We start from the raw sequence: 26,388 nt of genomic DNA, 5'->3' as shown, positions 1-26,388 counted from the left end.
AGGGGAAGAGAGAGAGCGCAAAAGAGAGGGGGGAGAGAGAGAGCACAAAAGAGAGGGGGGAGAGATAGAGCACAAAAGAGAGGGGGGAGAGAGAGAGCGCAAAAGAGAGGGGGAGAGAGAGAGCGCAAAAGAGAGGGGGGAGAGAGAGCAGAAAAGAGAGGGAGGAGAGAGAGAGCACAAAAGAGAGGGGGAGAGAGAGAGCTTAAAAGAGAGGGGGAGAGAGAGCGCAAAAGAGAGGGGGAGAGAGAGAGCGCAAAAGAGAGGGGGAGAGAGAGCACAAAAGAGAGGGGGGAGAGAGAGAGCACAAAAGAGAGGGGGAGAGAGAGAGAGGGCAAAAGAGAGGGGGAGAGAGAGCTCAAAAGAGAGGGGGGAGAGAGAGCTCAAAAGAGAGGGGGGAGAGAGAGCAAAAGAGAGGGGGAGAGAGAGAGCACAAAAAAGGGGAGAGAGAGAGCGCAAAAGAGAGGGGGGAGAGAGCGCAGAAGAGAGGGGGGAGAGAGAGCGCAAAAGAGAGGTGAAGAGAAAGAGCGCAAAAGAGAGGGGGGAAGAGTGCAAAAGAGAGGGGGAGAGAGAGCGCAAGAGAGATGGGGGAGAGAGCGCAAAAGAGAGGGGGGGGGAGAGAGAGTGTAAAAGAGAGGGGAGAGAGAGAGCACAAAATAGAGGGGGAGAGAGAGTGCAAAAGAGAGGGGAGAGAGAGAGCACAAAATAGAGGGGGAGAGAGTGCAAAAGAGATGGGGGAGAGAGAGAGCGCAAAATAAATGGGGGAGAGAGAGAGCGCAAAAGAGAGGGGGAGAGAGAGCTCAAAAGAGAGGGGGGAGAGAGAGCTCAAAAGAGAGGGGGGAGAGAGAGCAAAAGAGAGGGGGGAGAGAGAGCGCACAAAAGAGAGGGGGGAGAGAGAGCGCAAAAGAGAGGGGGAGAGAGGGAGAGCGCAAAAGAGAGGCAGAGAGAGCCCAAAAGAGAGGGGGAGAGAGAGAGTACAAAAGAGAGGGGGGAAGAGTGCAAAAGAGAGGGGGAGAGAGAGCGCAAGAGAGATGGGGAGAGAGTGCAAAAGAGAGGGGGAGAGTGCGCAAAAGAGAGGGGGAGAGAGAGTGCAAAAGAGAGGGGAGAGAGAGCACAAAATAGAGGGGGAGAGAGAGAGCGCAAAAGAGAGGGGAGAGAGAGTGCAAAAGGGAGGGGAGAGAGGGGGGAGAGAGTGCAAAAGAGATGGGGAGAGAGAGAGCGCAAAAGAGAGGGGGAGAGAGAGCACAAAAGAGAGGGTGGAGAGCGCAAAAGAGAGGGGGGAGAGAGAGAGAGCAAAAGAGAGGGGGAGAGAGAGCACAAAAGAGAGGGGGGAGAGAGCTCAAAAGAGAGGGGGAGAGAGAGAGCAAAAGAGAGGGGGAGAGAGAGAGCGCAAAGAGAGGGGGGAGAGAGAGAGCGCAAAAGAGAGGGGGGAGAGAGAGCTCAAAAGAGAGGGGGGAGAGAGAGAGCTCAAAAGAGAGGGGGAGAGAGAGAGCAAAGAGGGGTAGAGAGAGAGAGCAAAAGAGAGGGGGAGGGAAAGAGCGCAAGGGGTGGGACCGCTATACTGCAAAAAATGGTCTGTGTGAACGGGCTTTAGGACTAATAATATATATTCCATGACTGAGACAGAGCCTAACATTTCAAACAACTTTCTATTTTACTTCTATTATTAAATGTGCTTCCTTATCTTAGTATCTTTTGTTGAAAAAAAGAGCAATTTTTTTCTGCTGGGAGCTAGCTGAACACAACAGGTGGGCCATTGACAAGGAGCAAATATAGCAGCCTGTAGTGTATTGCTGCTCCTAAACCTAGGTATGCAGTTTTCCCATGAATAAGTACCAATTTCCTCACAGGGGATCAATAAAGTAAAGAAAGATCAATGTCAGTAAGGTCGGTAATTAAAGATTTCAGACAAAAGGCATTAATGGAACAGGAGGTAATGAATTATTGAATCTTTGACAAAAGAGTCAGAAGTTTTTTTTATGTTTGTTTTTTTAGCAATGTATCTTTTTTTTTTAAATAAAGTAGTATATAAGGGCAACAGCATTCCAGTTGAGATGGTAGAGACAAAAAAAGTGAGATATTTTAGGCATAATGGCAAAGTAGGTTTGTATTTGCTGTTAAAATGTTGGTTTGCATAAAGTAAAAAAGATTCACTTGTATTTGTGAGGCAGCTTGTTCGTTCATTTTATAGGTGTGGAACTGCATTTAACAGGATTCATTAGTATCTTTTGTCTACTCCTCATATTCACAGCTTAATGTCACAGAACTATTTGCATATTAACAAGTCTTCTATCTTTAATATTAAATATACATAGGTCTGGTTTGCATGATAAAGGTTTTTGTTGTTCTTTTATTCTACCCATGCACTTCTTTCTTTACACACCTTTTTTTGCCAGAAAGCAGTGAGTCTTCTGTACTTGTTCTGATTGGATGAAGCCCAATGCAATTTGAAATAACTATATGAAAAATCCAGCATCACAAGACTAAAATTTATGGAAAAGTAAAATGTGCTGCTTTTTACTAAATTGAGAGCTAATTAAATTAAATAATTGAGCAATGCCACTTTTTTTTTACGACAGAGATAAATATTTTCTGTGGCAGAGGAAAAATAAAAAAAAGTAATGAAGAATAACTACAGTTCTGACAAGCTATTTCTGCTTTATAGTGAATATGCCAGATCTATAGTATTGCAGTGATCAGTTACTGGTCTATTACACAAACTAGAAGGCATTGGATTGGCTGCTTCAGACTGGAGCAGACAGAAATCAATAGCTTTGGAATGGAGCTGGTTACTGCAGAGCTCATCAAGCACTGAAAAGGAACGTTCTTTCTTTGACAGCAAGCAGGCTCTGCTCAACATGACTTACAAAAGCAAATGAACCTAAACTAAAAAAACTAGAGAAAGATATATGTAGAAATCAAGGCTTTCTTTCATTTCTCTTACTTTGCCTGAAATTTGTACAAAACAATTTTAATTATTGTTTTAAGCAATTATATTTTTGGACTGAACACTACAATGCTTGTTCACACATCTTATTTCAGTATACTTGCATACCTTTGTGCCATCCTGTGGGGGGACAGGACTTACGCCATGCGTGTTTTAAGTGGTGAGTACAGAGAATTGTACTAAGGTTACAGAAGTTCTGTTATTGCAAACTACAAATTACATGCATGTGACTTTTTTTGGTTCTTTCTTTTTTTATACCTCTGATCTGCTGGCTTTTATTTGAGAAGTATATAAAACAGAATTTCAGTGAACCATAACAAGTTAAGGTTATGAAATTGCATTACTGTTCAGTATTATTAAAATGAAGTAGAACTTCAAAGACTAGGAAAAGGTATTAGCATTACAGTTGCAGAATTTCAGAACTCCTGTATTTTTAGATCTGGACTGGCAGAACTCTCAGTAAAATCTATTTCATGTATTTAAAAAGGAAAAAGTTTTCAATAAAAAGTATGATGCTCAGGTGATAAATAGACTGATTACAGTGTATGAAATGTCAATATCATTGCTGAATAATGTAGTGAAATTAAACAGAAAGTCAGAGAGACTAATAGATGTCATTTTAACTGTTTGATAAGTTGGTTTATATAAATTTAGTATACAGGTTAGGAAAATGACAAAATATGTATATAATGGATTATGGTTAGAAAATATTTTAACTAAGTATAAAACCAATATATCTTTATTCCTGATTTGTTTTGTTTTTGTCTATTTTTAAGGAATTGTATCTGCTCCTCAGATAAGTATGATTTTAATCTTCCTATTTATATGTTTCAAATCACTTTTACTATAGCTAAAGTTTTTCATTTATATTTGGAAATAAATATGTATAGTATCATTTCATGGACCAGCAGTAATGAGGAAAAGTCATGAAAGATAATACAATTACATTATTCACTGAATATTCCTATTTAAGGAGTAGGCTGTTTGTACCAGGAAATCACTTTTAATATTTAGAAGTGTATTTGAATAAACGTTTTCATATAAACAAATTGTTTTAATAGACTGGATCAATTTTCTTAAACAAATGTCTTCTATCTGAAAATAAAAATAAATAAATAATGCATTATTGCTAAAATGGTCAGGGTTCAATCCACAGAGCTTTAAAGTAACAGTATAACTTGTTAACTGTTTCATGCTGTGATACAAACCTATCAAACAGTGCAACAATATAATTCACATGACCATATCTATTAAGTAAAAGTATGAGCATTCATAAAATAATGTACCTTGCTGAGTTTACGAGGCATTAAAAATGTATGGGACTGTTCTATGGAAAAAAACAAACATTTTTTATGTGAAGAGGGTTACAGAAAAAAAAAAAGATTGCATTTACTTTTTTGTGAAGTTTGTCACTGTAATATATTTTTTGTATGTGCTAAATGTAAGGAGACTGCACTTCCCTACCATTCAAGAGCTGAATCAAAGTAAACTCAAAAATAAATAGTCAGGATTCAGATACAGCATGTCATTTTAAACAACTTTCAAATTGACTTATATGATCTAATTTGCTTTATTTATTTTTTTGCTTAGTTGAAACAAAGTGCTGCTGATTTGTTGGTCGTACATTAATGGCTCTTGTCATTGGGTCACATAATGTGTTTAGCTAGCTCCCATTAGTGCATCGCTGCTCTTACAACAAAGGATGACAAAAGAATTAAGCACATTTTATAATATAAGCATATTGAAAAGTTCTTTCAATTGTATGCTCTATCTGAATTATGAAAGAAAAATTTGGGGTTTAATCTATTTTTCATGAATTCATTTGCTAATATAAAACATAATAAAAATAAATGATTTTATTCTATTTTTCCAGTTACTGCTACTAATTACCAACGTAAGTTAAACTAATTTGCAGAAAAATGAGCTCGCAAATACTTGGCATTGTTATGAAACAGACACAATGATATGTTAATCTGTATCTTGTAAAATGGTCCTAGCTCCCTGGGAAAAGATATGGTGCGGATAAAGTACTACAAGAAGGCCTTAATTTACTTTTACACTGTTTCTGGTTGGTGTCTTGAGTCTAAATCTCTCTGGCTTCAAAATAAAGCATTGACATTTAGTTGTGTGAGTTTTCCTTTGAACAAATATTTTCTATCAAAAATAATTGGAATATTTTTTAATATAAAGCAATTATTTATGCATTTTAGTTAAGATGAACTTTGATTTCAATGTATGCACCTTGAGTTTATGTTAAGGTTTTCTCAGGGCTTTATGTGCTCACAACTCTAGCGCACTGCATATCTTTAAAATATGGCCCTAGTGCCAACATTTACCATATTTGTTCCCATACTGACCTAAAAGGGCCATGATACCCACGTTTTTTCTTACATGATTTAGAAAGATAATGCATTTTTAAACATCTTTCTAATTTACTTCTATTATCTAATTTGTTTTATTCTCTTGATATTCTTTGCTGAAAAGCATATCTAGATATGCTCAGTAGCTGCTGATTGGTTGCTGCACATAGAAGCCTCATGTGATTGGCTCACCCATGTGCATTGCTTTTTCTTCAAATAAGGATATCTAAGAAATGAAGCAAAATAAATAATAGAAGTAAATTGTAATGTTGTTTAAATTTGTATGTTCTATCTGAATCATGAAAGAAAGATTTTGGGTTTAGTGGCCCTTTAAAATGGGACCATTTCCACTCAACAGCCTTGGTATTGCACTTTGACCTATACAGGTCTCCATATGCACACGAAACAACATTTCTCATTAGGTTGCATGCAGTTCAAAGTGTGATACCAGTGGGTTCATTAGCCTGTTGTGTGGCCACATACCACACCTCGGGTACTATTCATTTTGGTCAGAGGCAATCAAGGGAATAAATTACTATTATTGGTGTCATGCAACACTTGGTCGCTGGAGAGGCAAGCAAGAGGTTAATTAACCATTCCATTACTGATTATAGCAAAACACACATTACAGAAACTGAAACATGTGTCACTGTGAAAAGTGTGGTCTGGCTTTTTATTTTTTGAACAAATTTGGAAATGTATAGTTTGCACTGAAATGTTCCTTTAAAAAAACTCTGCTACATAACATTAATATTTGTTTTTCCTTTTCCTGGCCATTATTTAGTTGCATGACTAGATATGAAGCTTGTAGCTAAATGTAGGGATTAGTGAAGAAAAAGACCAGATTTAGTGCTAGTTTTGAAACAATTACAGTTTTCACTGTTCACTACATTTTTGAATATACCAAGAGTAGAGAAAAGGATTTAATGGTCATTTCTAAAGTCTTTAATGGACATCATGAACAGAACTTTTTTAAACTTTAAAACAGAAGACAACATAAAGCTAGAAGGTATTTTATAGTCTACTTACTCAATTTTCATAAAATCACCACTGGAAAAAAACAGTTGTATCTCTTGACTAGATTAAGAAGACGCCACTATGAGAAACAGTGATTTAGGCAGTAGCTTGCCCTTCATATAATTCCTGCCCTCTTCATATTGAGTATTGCTATAGAATAATACCTTTACTATTATGTATTATTAAAGTGCCAAGGAACCCAAAGTTTTTCTTTTATGATTCAGATAGAGTATTCCAGTTTATTTCTGTTATCAAATTTGCTTGTGAGCCAACGACAACAGACATTTATTACAGCTAGCTGCCAGTAGTGCCTTGCTGTTCTAAGCCTACCTAGGTATGCTTTTAAAGAAAATGATATCAAGCGATCAAAGCAAATGAGAAAATAGAAGTAAATTGGAAAGTTGTATAACGCTGCACACGCTATCTTCATCAAGAAAGAGAATACAATTGAATTAAAGTCCTTTTAAGGCCAAGACTGCCACATTCTTAGAAAAGAATACCAGACCGTGGCATAACTAGACCTCACTGGGCTCTAGGGCAAAGTCTGGGAATTCACCCATCTAATTTCAATAGCCCCTTTTTAAAACTTTGCTTACTAATAGTTATAGTGTGCAACCATAAAAGCCACATTGTTAATCAGGATACCTGGATAATAGTCTGAGACAAGCTGGTTCTTAAATCTAGATGTGCATGCTGAACATAGAAAAGATACAAAGTCATATAAGGAAGCACAAAAGCTTGCTAAAGTAGAAGTGGGCAGGCCCCTAGTTGGCTTGGACGAACCTCAAAATGCCTATAAATACACCCCTCACCACACCCACAATTCAGTTTTACAAACTTTGCCTCCTATGGAGGTGGTGAAGTAAAGTTTGTGCTAAGATTTCTACGTTGATATGCGCTTCTCAGCATTTTGAAGCCTGATTCCTCTCAGAGTACAGCGAATGTCAGAGGGATGTGAAGAGAGTATCACCTATTGAATACGATGGTTTGCTCACGGGAGATCTATTTTATAGGTTCTCTGTTATCGGTCATATAGATTCATCTCCTACCTCCCTTTTCAGATTGACGATATACTCTTATATACCATTACCTCTACTGATAACTGTTTCAGTACTGGTTTGGCTATCTGCTATATGTGAATGGGTGTCTTTTGGTAAGTATGTTTTTTATTACTTAAGACACTCCAGCAATGGTTTGGCACTTTATGCATTTATATAAAGTTCTAAATATATGTATTGTACTTATATTTGCCATGAGTCAGGTTCATGTATTTCCTTGTGCAGACTGTCAGTTTCATATTTAGGGAAAATAAAAATATTAAGAAATATTTTTCTTACCTGGGGTTTAGTCTTTTTTCAAATTGACTTCATTTTTTCTTGAAAATTGCGGGCAGTACTAGGCCCGCGGGTGCGTCAAATGCTAGACTTTATTGCGTATTTTGGCGTGATAATTTTTTGGCGCGAAAAGTACGTTCATTGACGCAAGTTCGTCATTTCCGGCATCGTAGTTGGCGCCGAAGCCTTACACACGGTTGCCTCGTTAGTGTTGTGCGTCATACTTGCCACCAAATTTTTCATTAATTTAATACCCCATTGCTGTTTGCCTCTTGCCTTTTTCTATGTCAGAGGGCTATGCTATTTGCATTTTTTCCCATTCCTGAACCTGTCATATAAGAAAATTGATAATTTTACTTTATATGTTGTTTTTTTTCTGTTTTTTCTTTTACATTTTGCAAGCTGTCTCAATCTGATCCTGCCTCAGAAGTATCTGTTGGAACTTTGCAGCCTGACATTGGTTCTACCAAAGCTAAGTGCATTTGTTGTTAGATTGTGCAAATTATATCTCCAAATGTCATTTGTAATAGTTGTCATGATAAACTTTTACATGCAGATAATGTGTCCATCAGTAATAGTACATTGCCAGTTGCAGTTCCTTCAACTTCTAATGTACATGATATACCTATGAATTTTAAAGAATTTGTTACTGATTCTATTCAGAAGGCTTTGGGGGGTAGTTATCAAGCCGTCAACCTCAAATACGCTGGAATTCCGCAGCGTATTTGTGGCGAGGCTGATTCGCCTTAGTTATCAAAGGCTCGAGACCGGCAAAAGTAGAATTTTGTGACGTAAGCTTCGATCCGCCGGACTCAGTCCGACACAGATCGATTCTTACGTCACTCTAGATGTTCCGCACACAACTACTTTTGCTAGTTATCAAAAAACTAGCAGGTACGTTCGGCACTTTTCCATCCCAGTGTACCTGGTTTTCAATCCGCCGCCCTGGAGGCGGCGGATCCCATAGGAATCAATGGGAGTCTGACCATAGCGAAAGTTCAGGTTCGCTGCTGCCAGACATCCCATTTATTTCTATGGGAGCTGTCTACACCTAACACCCTAACATGTACCCCGAGTCTAAACACCCCTAATCTGCCCCCCCTACACCGCCGCAACTAAATAAAGTTATTACCCCCTAAACCGCCGCTCCCGGAGCCCACCGCAAGCTACTCTATACATATTAACCCCTAAACCGCTGCTCCCTGACCCCGCCGCAACTATAATAAATGTATTAACCACTAAACCGCCACTCCCGGACACCGCCGCAACCTACATTATACCTAGAAACCCCTATCCTGCCCCCCCCTATACCGCCGCCCTCTATAATAAAGTTATTAACCCCTATCCTGCCAATCCCACACCTTGCCGCAACTAAATAAATAGATTAACCCCTAAACCGCCGCTCCTGGACCCCGCCGCAACCTATATTAAATTTATTAACCCCTAATCTGCCCCCCATACACCGTTGCCACCTATAATACATTTATTAACCCCTATCCTGCCCTCCCTACACCGCCGCCACTGTAATAAATTTATTAACCCCTAAACCTAAGTCTAACACTAACCCTAACACCCCCCTAACTTAAATATTAATTAAATAAATCTAAATAATATTTCTATTATTAACTAAATTAATCCTATTTAAAACTAAATACTTACCTTTAAAATAAACCCTAATATAGCTACAATATAAATAATAATTATATTGTAGCTATCTTAGGATTTATTTTTATTTTACAGGTAACTTTCAATTTATTTTAACTAGTTACAATAGCTATTAAATAGTTATTAACTATTTAATAGCTTACCTAGCTAAAATAAACTGAAATTTACCTGTAAAATAAATCCTAACCTAAGTTACAATTACACCTAACACTACACTATACTTTAATAAATTATTTCTATTTAAAACTAAATACTTACCTGTAAAATAAACCCTAAGATAGCTACAATGTAATTAATAATTACATTGTAGCTATTTTAGGATTTATATTTATTTTACAGGTAACTTTGTATTTATTTTAGCTAGTTAGAATAGTTATTAAATAGTTATTAACTATTTAATAACTACCTAGCTAAAAGAAATACAAAATTACCTGTAAAATAAATCCTAACCTAAGTTACAATTAAACCTAACTCTACACTATCATTACATGAATTAAATAAATTAACTACAAATAACTACAATTAAATACAATTACATAAACTAACTAAATTACAAAAAATAAAAAAAGCTAAGTTACAAAAAATAAAAAAAATAAGTTACAAACATTTAAAAAATATTACAACAATTTTAAGCTAATTACACCTAATCTAAGCCCCCTAATAAAATAACAAAGCCCCCCAAAATAAAAAAATTCCCTACCCTGTTCTACATTAAAAAAGTTCAAAGCTCTTTTACCTTACCAGCCCTTAAAAGGGCCTTTTGTGGGGCATGCCCCAAAGAAAACTGCTCTTTTGCCTGTAAAAGAAAAATACAACCCCCCCAACAATAAAACCCACCACCCACATACCCCTAATCTAACCCAAAACCCCCTTAAAATAACCTAACACTAATCCCCTGAAGATCATCCTACCTTGAGTCGTCTTCACTCAGCCGAGCCACCGATGGAACTGAAGAGGAGATCCGGAGCGGCAGAAGTGATCCTCCAAGGGGCGCTGAAGAAGTCTTCCATCCGATGAAGTGATCCTCCAGGCGGCGCTGAAGAAGTCTTCCATCCGGGCGATGTCATCTTCCAAGCGGCGCTGAAGAAGTCTTCCATCCGGGCGATGTCATCTTCCAAGCGGGGTCTTCAATCTTCTTTCTTCAGGATCCATCTTCATCCCGCCGACGCGGAACATCCTTCTTTCCCGACGGACTACTGACGAATGAAGGCTCCTTTAAGGGATGTCATCCAAGATGACGTCCCTTCAATTCCGATTGGCTGATAGGATTCTATCAGCCAATCGGAATTAAGGTAGGAAAAATCTGATTGGCTGATTGAATCAGCCAATCAGATTGAAGTTCAATCCGATTAGGTGTAATTAGCTGATTAGGTGTAATTAGCTTAAAATTGTTGTAATATTTTTTAAATGTTTGTAACTTATTTTTTTTATTTTTTGTAACTTAGCTTTTTTTATTTTTTGTACTTTAGTTAGTTTATGTAATTGTATTTAATTGTAGTTATTTGTAGTTAATTTATTTAATTAATGTAATGATAGTGTAGAGTTAGGTTTAATTGTAACTTAGGTTAGGATTTATTTTACAGGTAATTTTGTATTTCTTTTAGCTAGGTAGTTATTAAATAGTTATAACTATTTAATAACTATTCTAACTAGTTAAAAAGTTACCTGTAAAATAAATATAAATCCTAAAATAGCTACAATGTAATTATTAATTACATTGTAGCTATCTTAGGGTTTATTTTACAGTAAGTATTTAGTTTTAAATAGAAATAATTTATTAAAGTATAGTGTAGTGTTAGGTGTAATTGTAACTTAGGTTAGGATTTATTTTACAGGTAAAGTTCAGTTTATTTTAGCTAGGTAAGCTATTAAATAGTTAATAACTATTTAATAGCTATTGTACCTAGTTAAAATAAATTGAAAGTTACCTGTAAAATAAAAATAAATCCTAAGATAGCTACAATATAATTATTATTTATATTGTAGCTATATTAGGGTTTATTTTAAAGGTATTTAGTTTTAAATAGGATTAATTTAGTTAATAATAGAAATATTATTTAGATTTATTTAATTAATATTTAAGTTAGGGGGGTGTTAGGGTTAGTGTTAGACTTAGGTTTAGGGGTTAATAAATTTATTACAGTGGCGGCGGTGTAGGGGGGCAGGATAGGGGTTAATAAATGTATTATAGGTGGCGACGGTGTGGGGGGGGCAGATTAGGTGTTAATAAGTTTAATATAGGTTGCGGCGGGGTCCAGGAGCGGCGGTTTAGGGGTTAAACTATTTATTTAGTTGCGGCGAGGTGCGGGATCGGCAGGATAGGGGTTAATAACTTTATTATAGAGGGCGGCGGTATAGGGGGGGCAGGATAGGGGTTACTAGGTATAATGTAGGCTGCGGCGGTGTCCGGGAGCGGCGGTTTAGGGGTTAATACATTTATAATAGTTGCGACGGGGTCTAGGAGCGGCGGTTTAGGGGTTAGTAAATTTATTTAGTTGCGGGAGGCTCCGGGGGCGCTGGTATAGAGGGTAGAACAGTGTAGTTTAGTGTGGGTGCTTAGTGACTGGCTAGCAATAAAGCTGTAAAAAAGCCGAAGAGCAGCGAGATTGGATGAGTGATAACTCGCACAGTCTGCTGCTCATCGCCCCTTACTTGGTGCGCAGCTTTTTGACAGATTTATTAATAACTTAGGCAAATTTTTTCAGGTCCGCGGCAGTGATGGTAGGCGAGCTTAGGCGAGCGTGTAGGGCCGGCGAAGGCAGGAAAGTTGACACGTTGATAACTACCCCCCTTTGTCTGCATTTCCACCTTCTAATAAACGTAAAAGGTCTTTTTAAACTTCTCACTCAGTTGATGAAATTTCAAATGACCGACAACAAAATGATTTATCATCCTCTGATGAGGATCTATCTGATACAGAAGATCCTTCCTCAGATATTGACACTGACAAATCTACTTATTTATTTAAAATGGAGTATATTCGTTCTTTATTAAAAGAAGTGTTATTTACTTTGGAAATTGAGGAAATCAGTCCACTTGACGTTAAGTCTAGTTAATGTTTAAATGCTGTTTTTAAACCTCCTGTGGTTACTCCAGAGGTTTTTCCTATTCCTGATGCTATTTCTGATATGATTTCTAAGGAATGGAATAAGCCAGGTACTTCTTTTATTCCTTCTTCAAGGTTTAAAAAATTGTATCCTTTACCAGCAATTTCTATAGAGTTTTGGGGAAAAGTCCCCAAAGTTGATGGGGCTATTTCTACTCTTGCTAAACATACCACTATTCCTATGGAGGATAGTAATTCCTTTAAGGATCCTTTAGATAGGAAGCTTGAATCTTATCTAAGGAATGCCTATTTATATTCAGGTCATCTTCTCAGACCTGCAATTTCTTTGGCTGATGTTGTTGCTGCATCAACTTTTTGGTTGGAAAATTTAGCGCAACAAGAATTGGATTCTGACATATCTAGCATTGTTCGCTTACTGCAACATGCTAATCATTTTATTTGTGATGCCATTTTTGATATTATCAAAATTGATGTTAGATCCATGTCTTTAGCTATTTTAGCTAGAAGAGCTTTGTGGCTTAAATCTTGGAATGCTCATATGACATCTAAGTCTAGATAACTATCTCTTTCTTTCCAAGGTAGTAATTTATTTGGTTCTCAGGTGGATTCTATTATTTCAACTGTCACTGGGGGAAAGGGAGTTTTTCTGCCTCAGGATAAAAAACCTAAGGTTAAATCTAAGGCTTCTAACCGTTTTCATCGCTTTCGTCAAAATAAGGAACAAAAATCTAATCATTCCCCCAAGGAATCTGTTTCCAATTGGAAGCCTTCCTCAACTTGGAATAAATCCAAGCCATTTAAGAAACCAAAGTCAGCCCCTAAGTCCGCATGAAGGTGCAGCCCTCATTTCAGCTCAGCTGGTAGGGGGCAGATTAATGTTTTTCAAAGATATTTGGATAAATTATGTCCAAAATCAATGGATTCAGAGCATTGTCTCTCAAGGGTATCGAATGGTATTCAGAGTAAGACCTCCTGTGAGAAGATTTTTTCTCTCACGCATCCCAGTAAATCCAGTAAAAGCTCAGGCTTTCCTGAAGTGTGTTTTCAGGGGTAATCATACCGGTTCCTTTTCAGGAAAAAGGTCTGGGGTTTTATTCAAATCGATTCATTGTCCCAAAGAAGGAAAATTCATTCAGACCAGTTCTGGAGCTGAAAATTTTGAATCGTTAAGATGGTGACTATAAGGACTATTCTGCCTTTTGTTCAGCAAGGACATTATATGTCCACAATAGACTTGCAGGATGCATAAATTTATATTCCGATTCATCCAGAACATTATCAGTTTCTGAGATTCTCTTTTCTAGACAAGCATTACCAATTTGTTGCTCTTCTATTTGGCCTAGCAACAGCTCTAAGAATCTTTTCAAAGGTTCTAGGTGCCCTACTCTCTGTAATCAGAGAACAGGGTATTGCGGTGTTTCCTTATTTGGATGATATCTTGGTACTAGCTCAGTCTTTATGTTCTGCAGAATCTCACAAAAATCAACTAGTGTTGTTTCTTCGAAAACATGGTTGGTGGATCAATTTACCAAAAAGTTTCTTGATTCCTCAGACAATGGTCACCTTTTTAGGTTTCCAGATAGATTCAGTGTCCATGACTCTGTCTCTAACAGACAAGAGACATTTGAAATTGGTTGCAGCCTGTCAGCACCTTCAGTCTTAGTCATTCCCTTCAGTGGTTATGTGCATGGAAGTTTTAGGCCTCATGACTGCAGCATCGGACACAATTCCTTTTGCTTGTTTTCACATGAGACCTCTCCAGCTTTGTATGCTGAATCAATGGTGCAGGGATTATACAAAGATATCACAATTAATATCCTTAAATCCCAATGACGTGGTGGTTAAATCACCAGCGTTTAGTTCAAGGGGCTTCTTTTGTTCGGCCTGTGATAACTACAAATGCAAGTCTTTCAGGTTGGGGAGCTGTTTGGGAATCTCTGACAGAACAAGGGGTTTGGAAATCTCAAGAGGCGAGATTATCAATCAATATTTTAGAACTCTGTGCAATTCTCAGATCTCTTCAGTTTTGGCCTCTGTTGAAGAGAGAACCATTCATTTGCTTTCAGACAGACAATATCACAACTGTGGCATATGTCAATCATCAGGGTGGGACTCACAGTCCCCAAGCCATGAAAGAAGTATATCTGATACTTGCTTGGGCGGAATCCAGCTCCTGTCTAATCTCTGCGGTGAATATCCCAGGTAGGAAGTGGATTATCTCAGCCATCAGACTTTATATCTGGGGCAGTAGTCTCTCCATCCAGATGTGTTTTCTCAGATTGTTCAGATGTGTGGTCTTCCAGAGATAGATCTGATGGCCTCTCATCTAAACAAGAAACTTCCCAGATACCTGTCCAGGTCCAGGGATGTTCAGTCGGAAGCAGTGGATGCGCTGACACTTCCATGGTGTTATCAACCTGCTTACATGTTTCTGCCTCTAGTTCTTCTTCCAAGAGTGATCTCCAAAATCATCATGGAACAATCGTTTGTGTTGCTGGTGGCTCCGGCATGGCCACACAGGTTTTGGTATGCAGATCTTGTTCGGATGTCCAGTTGCCAACCTTGGCCACTTCCGTTAAGGCCGGACCTACTGTCTCAAGGCCCATTTTTTCATCAGGATCTCAAATCATTAAATTTGAAGGTATGGAAATTGAACGCTTAGTGCTAAGTCATAGAGGTTTCTCTGACTCAGTGATTAATTCTATGTTACAAGATCGTAATCTGTCTCTAGAAAGATTTATTATCGAGTTTGGAAGACTTACATTTTATGGTGTTCTTCTCATAAATTCTCTTGGCATTCTTTTAGAATTCCTAGAATTTTACAGTTTCTTCAGGATGGTTTGGATAAAGGTTTGTCAGCAAGTTCATTAAAGGGACAAATCTCTGCTCTTTCTCTTTTTTTTCACAGAAAGATTGCTAAACTTCCTGATATTCACTGTCTTGTACAGGCTTTAGTTCGTATTAAGCATGTCCTTAAATAAATTTGTCCTCCTTGGAGTCTTAATTTGGTTTTGAAGGCATTACAGGTTTCTCATTTGAGCCTATGCTTTCTTTGGACATTAAACTACTTTCTTGGAAAGTGTTGTTCCTTTTGGCTATCTATTCTGCTAGAAGAGTTTCTGAGCTTTCTGCTGTTTCTTGTCAATCTCCTTTTCTGATTTTTCATTAGGATAAGGCGGTTTTGCGGACTTCATTTCAATTTTTACCTAAGGTTGTTAATTCTAAAAACATTAGTAGAGAAATTGTTGTCCCTTCCTTGTGTCCTAATCCTAAGAATCCTTTGGAAAGATCCTTACATTCTTTGGATGTGGTAAGAGCTTTGAAATCTATATATTGAAGCTACTAAAGATTTCAGGAAGACTTCTAGTCTATTTGTTATATTTTCGGGTCCTAGGAAAGGTCAGAAGGCTTCTGCTATTTCCTTGGCTTCTTGGTTAAAACTTTTGATGCATTCAGCTTATTTGGAGTCGGCTAAAATCCCGCCTCAGAGAATTACAGCTCATTCTACTAGATCAGTCTCCCCTTCGTGGGCTTTTAAGAATGAAGCTTCAGTTGATCAGATTTGCAAAGCAGCAACTTGGTCCTCTTTGCATACATTTACTAAATTCTACAGTTTTGATGTATTTGCTTCTTCAGAAGCAGTTTTTGGTAGAAAAGTTCTTCAGGCAGCTGTTTCAGTTTGATTCTTCTGCTGATGTTTTAAGTTTTTCTTGTAATTTAAAGAATAAATTTATAATTTCGGTTGTGGATTATTTTTTCAGCGGAAAATAGCTGTTTTTTATTTTATCCCTCCCTCTCTAGTGACTCTTGCGTGGAGTTCCACATCTTGGGTATTGATATCCCATACGTCACTAGCTCATGGACTCTTGCCAATTACACGAAAGAAAACATAATTTATGTAAGAACTTACCTGATAAATTCATTTCTTTCATATTGGCAAGAGTCCATGAGGCCCACCCTTTTTATGGTGGATTATGATTTTTTGTATAAAGCACAATTATTTCCAAATTCCTTTGTTGATGCTTTTTACTCCTTTCTTTATCACCCCACTGCTTGGCTATTTATTAAACTGAATTGTGGGTGTGGTGAGGGGTGTATTTATATGCATTTTGAGGTTTGGAAAACTTTGCCCCTGCTGGTAGGATTGTATATCCCATACATCACTAGCTCATGGACTCTTGCCAATATGAAAGAAATGAATTTATCAGGTAAGTTCTTACATAAATTATGTTTTTTCAACTGTGTAAACGTATTCCCCCATAGATTTCACTGGAGGCCTTTTTTCTAACACCTGAGACCTCATATCTTTGAGCCCTTATAACTTTTTTAAATAACTTTTATTAGACAATGTTATTATAAGTGTAACTGTAATTTTAAATGTTTGACTTGTGTAACGGTTAACGAGAGCTCTGAAGTCATGCTATCCTGATGCGTGCTAAATTTTATTGTACTCAAGCGAACGCATTTACTTTCAACTTGTAATACGTGCTACTTCCAACACACACAAAGAGCCGTCATAAACCCCATTATCGCTCGCGCACAACAGTTAGTCAGTTAGTGCGCCACTCATAAACTAGCCCTTAGTGAACTTGTACATAGCCTAAGCATATTTTTTACTAGAATGTCCCTTTAACTATATACAGTAGCTCCAGAGCATTATTTCCCAACTCCTAATATTAGTTACCACCATCAGACTACAATTACTGAGCAGCTGGTTACCACCTATGTTGTTCTTCAGACATCCTGAAAATCTGGTCTGTTAGTGAGTGCAGAGTCCAGCTCAAAGTTTAAAAAACAGGATTTAGAGTGACACTAGAATTGTTTCTCACTGTAGAAAAAACAATACTTGTGTAATGCTCTTGGAGTAAAAAACATTTGGACATTCATCTAGACAAGCACATTTGTATCTCAAGAGCATTCACTTCCCTTCCCTATAGCTTGACCTCATTATACCCATATCAGCCTTATGTGCCATGAACCTTCATACAGCAGAAGACAATTATTCACACATTCATTACAATGACTCATATCAGCTTAGAAACACAATTTACTCATTTTCAAACACATTATCAATTTAAGAATGGCATGCTGATAAGATGAACCAAGAAATTACTCAAAATTAAGCTAAAGGGATCCATTTATAAATATCCCTTCTGTATATATATTGGTCTTTGTTTGGCACAGTTTGCTAACTTGTTTCACATCATGGTACCTGTTGGTTAATTAGTTTACAAACAAGCAGATGAAGCTTGTGAGCTTTTCTATAACAATTTATGAAGCAGCATTCAATAAATCCTGAAATTGCACTTCTTCAATGTTAAATGCATTTTTGTAAACTTTTCTCCTTCTAAACAGAATTATAATGTATTTTGAGTATCAATACATTTCCTAGAATAAGATTACTTATCCATTGCTCGTTCAGAGTCTCTAGGAAGTGTGCTACTGTGTTTGAAGGTGGGATGACTCATTTATACCATAATTGGAAAATGCTATGAGAAATATTGATTACATATACTTTACATTATATGATAATAAAAGATTGCTTAGCTGTATCAGCCCTATTTGTCATGTTACTCTACCAATTCAAACACCATTCTACTGCGTCGCTATTATTTCATAAACTTACAGTTTTCGTAGACATTTTTATGACTAATGAGATGAGCAAATAATATTAGAATCCACAGGGAACAAGATCACAGGTCTTCTACTTATAAGCTATACCACTTACAGTAATGAAGCAAACAAAATGAAAATCCAAATTACAGTTTCATGACTCATGAGTATGACATTTTCAGAGACATTTCAATTTTTTTCTCTTATCAAATAAAAGGGACAGTAAAGTCATTATTAAACATTCATGATTTAGACAGAGTGTACAATTTTAAACAACTTTCCAGTTTACTTCTATTATTTAATTTGCTTCCTTCTCTTATTATCCTTTGCTGAAATGTTTATCTATGTAAGCTCATGGGCAGCAAAGAACCTAGGATCTAGCTGCTGATTGGTGGCTGCATATATATATATATATATATATATATATATATATATATATATATATATATATATATATATATTGTATATATACCGATTGTCATTGGCTCACCCATGTGTTCAGTTAGAAACCAGTAGTGTATTGCTGCTCCTTCAACAAATAATACCAAGAGAATGAAGCACATTTTATAATAGGAGTAAACTGGAAAGTTGTTTAACATTGCATGTTCTACCTAAATCATGAAAGAAAAACTTTGGGTTTCATGTCCCTTTTATACACAATGCCCAAAGGCAAAATAAGGGGCAAATGCCTTAAAGAGGCATGCAATTTAAGAACATTTTCAATTTACTTTTATTATCAAATTTACATTGTTCTATAGGTATCCTTTGTTTTAACGCATACCTAGGTAGGCTCAGAAGCAGGGACCTAGTTGGGGATTGTGGCTACACACATATGACACTTGTAATTGGATCACCTGCTGTTCATTACTGCTATGAAGCTGACTTTAGCTCTGTGTGCTTAACCACATTTCAGGGGGTCAAGCACAAGGTTTGCAACAGTGCAGTAATACAATGTTTTTAATATTAGGCATTTTTATCCCTTTAATACACAATCTTAGCTCATTTAAACTTGTTCATGATAAAACAGGAAGCCTTTCAGGGCTCCTATCCTTTTCTCAAGCTATCCTAGCTTTTACATATTTAATATTTAATTACTGTTAAAGGACTATTAAATAGAGTAGAATTGCACAAATACCAAGAGCATAATTAAAAAGGCAATACAATAGCAGTTACTATGAATTTCAAATAAGCAGTAGATTTTTTTTTCCCCATTTCCAGCCCCTTGTATCATGTGAAATCCATCAGACAATCACAGACTAGTATATGTATATACTGTGAACTTGGGAACATGCCTATTTTGAGCTGGTGCCTCAGAATGTGTGCATATAAAAATGCTGTGTGCGATTTGAAAATGGAAGCAAATTGGAGTCTCTTCAAACTGCATGCTATTGCTGAATCATGAAAAGTTTAATTTTGACTTTAGAGTCCCTTTAACCACAACTATTTCTACTACATTTTCTTATTTTCCCTATAAAGCACCCGGTCAGCTTGTAGCATGTACATAAAAATAGCAGCTGCAAAGCTCATTAAACTTATTGACTTTATGTACTAAATGGAAGGCGGACATGGGTCCCAACTTGGGAACCTGTTCATTTGCTTTTGTGGCAATCAGGCACTGTACATCAGCTGCCGAGTTGTACTATAGCACAAGACTTTCTTGTGCAACACCGCCCCCTGCTCTGACCCGAGAGCAGGGCCTGTCCATCATCCTGAACAAATGTGTTAACTACGCTACCTCAGAGGTGGCAGGGAGGGTAAGAAGCAGCAATGAAACCTTTATTAAATATGAATATTACATAAATACAAAGGTCTCCAATTCACATATATATATATATATATATATATATATATATATAAAAATATACGTACATATATGTCTTTAGAGATGTATATTTATGTATCTCTATGTAAAAGCCCTTTGCCTGCCTTTTTTTCTAACACCTGTGATCTCATAATTTTGAGCCCTTATAACTTTTTTGTTACATTTTTTAAATTATATTTTATTAGATTTTGTTTTTATTAGTAATTACTAATTACTATGTAATGTATTTTTGATATGTTTTGTGCATCCTTTTAGTTTCGCGAAACAGTTAACCAGAGCTCTGAAGTCACAGTAATCATTCTAGCGTAAATCACAATTGTACTCAAGCAGTCGCGTTTACTTTCAACTCGTAATAGCTTACTTTCCACAAGTTAGTTAGTTAGTTAAAGGGGCAGTAAACTTACAAACTAATGTTATATAATTCTGCACTATGTGCAGAATTATATAACATTAGCTTACCAGCACATTTATACTTTAAAGGATTGCAGAAATTGTAACTAAAACCTTCTTTTACCAGAACGCTGCTCTTTGCTCTACTGAGCGGGTCTGGTAAAAGGAGGTTTTAGTTACAATTTCTCTGCAATCCTTTAAAGGGCCAGTAAAACTACAAAATAATGTTATATAATTCTGCACATAGTGCAGAATTATATAACATCAGCTTAGCGCAAACTTTGTACCTTAAAATATTTCAGTGAAAAAATGCTACAAAATTTACTTTCACAGTACGCCGCTCCTGGCTCTACTGAGCGGGTCTGTTTGTTTTCCCTAAGCCATCGGGCATGCTGTCTATTCACAGCCAGCCCGATTGCTCCATTAAACTTAGTGTAACTCGCTCCTGCTACCAGACCAGAGCGGAAGCGAGTTACATTGAGTTTAATGGCGTTATTGGGCTGGCTGTGACAGCGTGCCCGATGCGCTTAGGGGAAAAAAACAGACCACTAATATTGTTGCATAAGTGTGAACAGCCTTTTATAACTGGGGATGTAGCTGTGTTCAGAATTAAGCAATCACATTCAAAATCATGTTAAATAGGAGTCAGTACACACCTGTCATCATTTAAAGTGCCTCTGATTAACCTCAAATAAAGTTCAGCTGTTCTAGTAGGTCTTTCCTGACATTTTGTTAGTCGCATCCTACAGCAAAAGCCATGGTCTGCAGAGAGCTTCTAAAGCATCAGAGGGATCTTATTGTTAAAAGGTATCACTCAGGAGAAGGGTACAAAAGAATTTCCAAGGCATTAGATATACCATGGAACACAGTAAAGACAGTCATCATCAAGTGAAGAAAATATGGTGCAACAGTGACATTACCAAGAACTGGATGTCTCTCCAAAATTGATGAAAAGACGAGAAGAAAACTGGTCTGGGAGGCTGCCAAGAGGCCTACAGCAACATTAATGGAGCTGCAGGAATATCTGGCAAGTACTGGCTGTGTGGTACATGTAACAACAATCGCCCGTATTCTTCATTTGTCTAAGCTATGGGGTAGAGTGGCAAGACGGAAGCCTTTTTTTACAAAACAAAAACCATCCAAGCCCGGCTAAATTTTGCAAAAACACATCTGAAGTATCCCAAAAGCATGTTGCAAAAGGTGTTCTGGTCTGATAAAACCAAAGTTGAACTTTTTGGCCATAATTCCAAAAGATATGTTTGGCGCAAAAACAACAGTGCAAATCACCAAAAGAACACCATACCCACAGTGAAGCATGGTGGTGTCAGCATCATGTTTTGGGGCTGTTTTTCTTCAGCTGGAACTGGGGCCTTAGTCAAGGTAGAGGGAATAATGAAAAGTTCCAAATACCAGACAATTTGGCACAAAGCCTTCAGGCTTCTGCTAGAAAGCTGAACATGAAGAGGAACTTCATCTTTCAGCATGACAACGACCCAAAGCATACATCCAAATCAACAAAGGAATGGCTTCACCAGAAGATTAAAGTTTTGGGATGGCCCAGCCAGAGCCCAGACTTGAATCCAATTCAAAATCTGTGGGGTGATCTGAAGAGGGCTGGGCACAGGAGATGCCCTCACAATCTGACAGATTTAGAGTGTTTTTGCAAAGAAGAGTGGGCAAATCTTGCCAAGTCAAGATGTGCCATGCTGAAAACTCATACCCAAAAAGACTAAGTGCTGTAATAAAATCAAAAGGTGCTTCAATAAAGTATTAGTTTAAGGGTGTTCACACTTATGCAACCATATTATTTTAGTTTTTTATTTTTATTTCCCTTTACCTTAAAGATTTCAGTTTGTTTTTCAATTGAGTTGTACAGTTTATAGGTCACATTAAAGGTGGAAAAAGTTCTGCAATGATTTATCTTTGTCTCATTTCTTTACATCACAGAAACCTGACATTTTTAACAGGGGTGTGTAGACTTTCTATATCCAGTATATATGTATATATATATATATATATATATATATAATATACTGTATATATACATACGTTTCTTCTTCAATCAGGGACTGCACTCGCTGGATTTAGATAAAAAATATTTATTTAATACGTGGCAACATTTTGGGGTTCGCAGACCCCTTCCACAGACCACTGCAAACCCCGAAACGTTACCACGTATTAAATAAATATTTTTATCTAAATCCAGCGAGTGCATCCCTGATTGAAGAAGAAACTTATTGATACGCTGACTTTGCACCCTGGTTGATGACTCAGCTGAATTGTGAGTGCAGATACACATAATATATATATATATATGTATATATATATATATATATATATATATACACACACATATACTGTATATATATATATATATATATATTGCATACAAAGAGAGAAGCGCTCTACCAGGAACGAACAACAGCTCAGTGGCTTGTTCTATGGCGATTTACCACCCGGAAGCAGCCTCTTTTAGACCAGTGTGCTTTTCACAGAAGAAAACTTTCCTGAAGTATATCAGTCTGATCCTGCCAAGTAAGGTCAGTCCAGCCCGAAATACCAGGCAATTCTCCTCTGAACAAGGAACATGACAACCCCAGACGATCGTTTCGGCCTCCTATGGGCCTCGTCAGTGAGGTGCAGCCACATTCCTCTAAGCACACTGGGCAAGGAGTCCACGTCTGGTTTCACCCATCACCCATAGGGAGACTTCCCCAGGGTCATAATAATTTGCATACAAAGAGAGAAGCGCTCTACCAGGAATGAACAACAGCTCAGTGGCTTGTTCTATGGCGATTTACCACCCGGAAGCAGCCTCTTTTAGACCAGTGTGCTTTTCACAGAAGAAAACTTTCCTGAAGTATATCAGTCTGATCCTGCCAAGTAAGGTCAGTCCAGCCCCGAAATACCAGGCAATTCTCCTCTGAACAAGGAACATGACAACCCCAGACGATCGTTTCGGCCTCCTATGGGCCTCGTCAGTGAGGTGCAGCCACATTCCTCTAAGCACACTGGGCAAGGAGTCCACGTCTGGTTTCCCCCATCACCCATAGGGAGACTTCCCCAGGGTCATAATAATTTGCATACAAAGAGAGAAGCGCTCTACCAGGAACGAACAACAGCTCAGTGGCTTGTTCTATGGCGATTTACCACCCGGAAGCAGCCTCTTTTAGACCAGTGTGCTTTTCACAGAAGAAAACTTTCCTGAAGTATATCAGTCTGATCCTGCCAAGTAAGGTCAGTCCAGCCCCGAAATACCAGGCAATTCTCCTCTGAACAAGGAACATGACAACCCCAGACGATCGTTTCGGCCTCCTATGGGCCTCGTCAGTGAGGTGCAGCCACATTCCTCTAAGCACACTGGGCAAGGAGTCCACGTCTGGTTTCCCCCATCACCCATAGGGAGACTTCCCCAGGGTCATAATAATTTGCATACAAAGAGAGAAGCGCTCTACCAGGAACGAACAACAGCTCAGTGGCTTGTTCTATGGCGATTTACCACCCGGAAGCAGCCTCTTTTAGACCAGTGTGCTTTTCACAGAAGAAAACTTTCCTGAAGTATATCAGTCTGATCCTGCCAAGTAAGGTCAGTCCAGCCCCGAAATACCAGGCAATTCTCCTCTGAACAAGGAACATGACAACCCCAGACAATCGTTTCGGCCTCCTATGGGCCTCGTCAGTGAGGTGCAGCCACATTCCTCTAAGCACACTGGGCAAGGAGTCCACGTCTGGTTTCCCCCATCACCCATAGGGAGACTTCCCCAGGGTCATAATAATTTGCATACAAAGAGAGAAGCGCTCTACCAGGAACGAACAACAGCTCAGTGGCTTGTTCTATGGCGATTTACCACCCGGAAGCAGCCTCTTTTAGACCAGTGTGCTTTTCACAGAAGAAAACTTTCCTGAAGTATATCAGTCTGATCCTGCCAAGTAAGGTCAGTCCAGCCCCGAAATACCAGGCAATTCTCCTCTGAACAAGGAACATGACAACCCCAGACGATCGTTTCGGCCTCCTTTGGGCCTCGTCAGTGAGGTGCAGCCACATTCCTCTAAGCACACTGGGCAAGGAGTCCACGTCTGGTTTCCCCCATCACCCATAGGGAGACTTCCCCAGGGTCATAATAATTTGCATACAAAGAGAGAAGCGCTCTACCAGGAACGAACAACAGCTCAGTGGCTTGTTCTATGGCGATTTACCACCCGGAAGCAGCCTCTTTTAGACCAGTGTGCTTTTCACAGAAGAAAACTTTCCTGAAGTATATCAGTCTGATCCTGCCAAGTAAGGTCAGTCCAGCCCCGAAATACCAGGCAATTCTCCTCTGAACAAGGAACATGACAACCCCAGACGATCGTTTCGGCCTCCTATGGGCCTCGTCAGTGAGGTGCAGCCACATTCCTCTAAGCACACTGGGCAAGGAGTCCACGTCTGGTTTCCCCCATCACCCATAGGGAGACTTCCCCAGGGTCATAATAATTTGCATACAAAGAGAGAAGCGCTCTACCAGGAACGAACAACAGCTCAGTGGCTTGTTCTATGGCGATTTACCACCCGGAAGCAGCCTCTTTTAGACCAGTGTGCTTTTCACAGAAGAAAACTTTCCTGAAGTATATCAGTCTGATCCTGCCAAGTAAGGTCAGTCCAGCCCCGAAATACCAGGCAATTCTCCTCTGAACAAGGAACATGACAACCCCAGACGATCGTTTCGGCCTCCTATGGGCCTCGTCAGTGAGGTGCAGCCACATTCCTCTAAGCACACTGGGCAAGGAGTCCACGTCTGGTTTCCCCCATCACCCATAGGGAGACTTCCCCAGGGTCATAATAATTTGCATACAAAGAGAGAAGCGCTCTACCAGGAACGAACAACAGCTCAGTGGCTTGTTCTATGGCGATTTACCACCCGGAAGCAGCCTCTTTTAGACCAGTGTGCTTTTCACAGAAGAAAACTTTCCTGAAGTATATCAATCTGATCCTGCCAAGTAAGGTCAGTCCAGCCCCGAAATACCAGGCAATTCTCCTCTGAACAAGGAACATGACAACCCCAGACGATCGTTTCGGCCTCCTATGGGCCTCGTCAGTGAGGTGCAGCCACATTCCTCTAAGCACACTGGGCAAGGAGTCCACGTCTGGTTTCCCCCATCACCCATAGGGAGACTTCCCCAGGGTCATAATAATTTGCATACAAAGAGAGAAGCGCTCTACCAGGAACGAACAACAGCTCAGTGGCTTGTTCTATGGCGATTTACCACCCGGAAGCAGCCTCTTTTAGACCAGTGTGCTTTTCACAGAAGAAAACTTTCCTGAAGTATATCAGTCTGATCCTGCCAAGTAAGGTCAGTCCAGCCCCGAAATACCAGGCAATTCTCCTCTGAACAAGGAACATGACAACCCCAGACGATTGTTTCGGCCTCCTATGGGCCTCGTCAGTGAGGTGCAGCCACATTCCTCTAAGCACACTGGGCAAGGAGTCCACGTCTGGTTTCCCCCATCACCCATAGGGAGACTTCCCCAGGGTCATAATAATTTGCATACAAAGAGAGAAGCGCTCTACCAGGAACGAACAACAGCTCAGTGGCTTGTTCTATGGCGATTTACCACCCGGAAGCAGCCTCTTTTAGACCAGTGTGCTTTTCACAGAAGAAAACTTTCCTGAAGTATATCAGTCTGATCCTGCCAAGTAAGGTCAGTCCAGCCCCGAAATACCAGGCAATTCTCCTCTGAACAAGGAACATGACAACCCCAGACGATCATTTCGGCCTCCTATGGGCCTCGTCAGTGAGGTGCAGCCACATTCCTCTAAGCACACTGGGCAAGGAGTCCACGTCTGGTTTCCCCCATCACCCATAGGGAGACTTCCCCAGGGTCATAATAATTTGCATACAAAGAGAGAAGCGCTCTACCAGGAACGAACAACAGCTCAGTGGCTTGTTCTATGGCGATTTACCACCCGGAAGCAGCCTCTTTTAGACCAGTGTGCTTTTCACAGAAGAAAACTTTCCTGAAGTATATCAGTCTGATCCTGCCAAGTAAGGTCAGTCCAGCCCCGAAATACCAGGCAATTCTCCTCTGAACAAGGAACATGACAACCCCAGACAATCATTTCGGCCTCCTATGGGCCTCGTCAGTGAGGTGCAGCCACATTCCTCTAAGCACACTGGGCAAGGAGTCCACGTCTGGT

General features: G+C 38.9%; 1 protein-coding gene across 1 annotated transcript in view; it reads left to right on the top strand.

Annotated features, from left to right (window-relative positions):
- Positions 1-2,808: 2,808 nt before the first annotated feature.
- Positions 2,809-26,388, top strand: part of CHODL (chondrolectin) — a 229,376-nt gene continuing 205,796 nt past the window's right edge. Inside the window, exon 1 of the mRNA XM_053706008.1 lies at positions 2,809-3,104. Coding sequence (XP_053561983.1) covers positions 3,014-3,104 — 91 coding nt within the window. The 5' untranslated portion in view covers positions 2,809-3,013. The remainder of the gene's footprint in view (positions 3,105-26,388) is intronic.

This window comes from Bombina bombina, chromosome 3, assembly GCF_027579735.1.
Source record: "Bombina bombina isolate aBomBom1 chromosome 3, aBomBom1.pri, whole genome shotgun sequence".
Taxonomy (NCBI): domain Eukaryota; kingdom Metazoa; phylum Chordata; class Amphibia; order Anura; family Bombinatoridae; genus Bombina; species Bombina bombina.
This window is presented reverse-complemented; position numbering and strand designations above follow the sequence as displayed.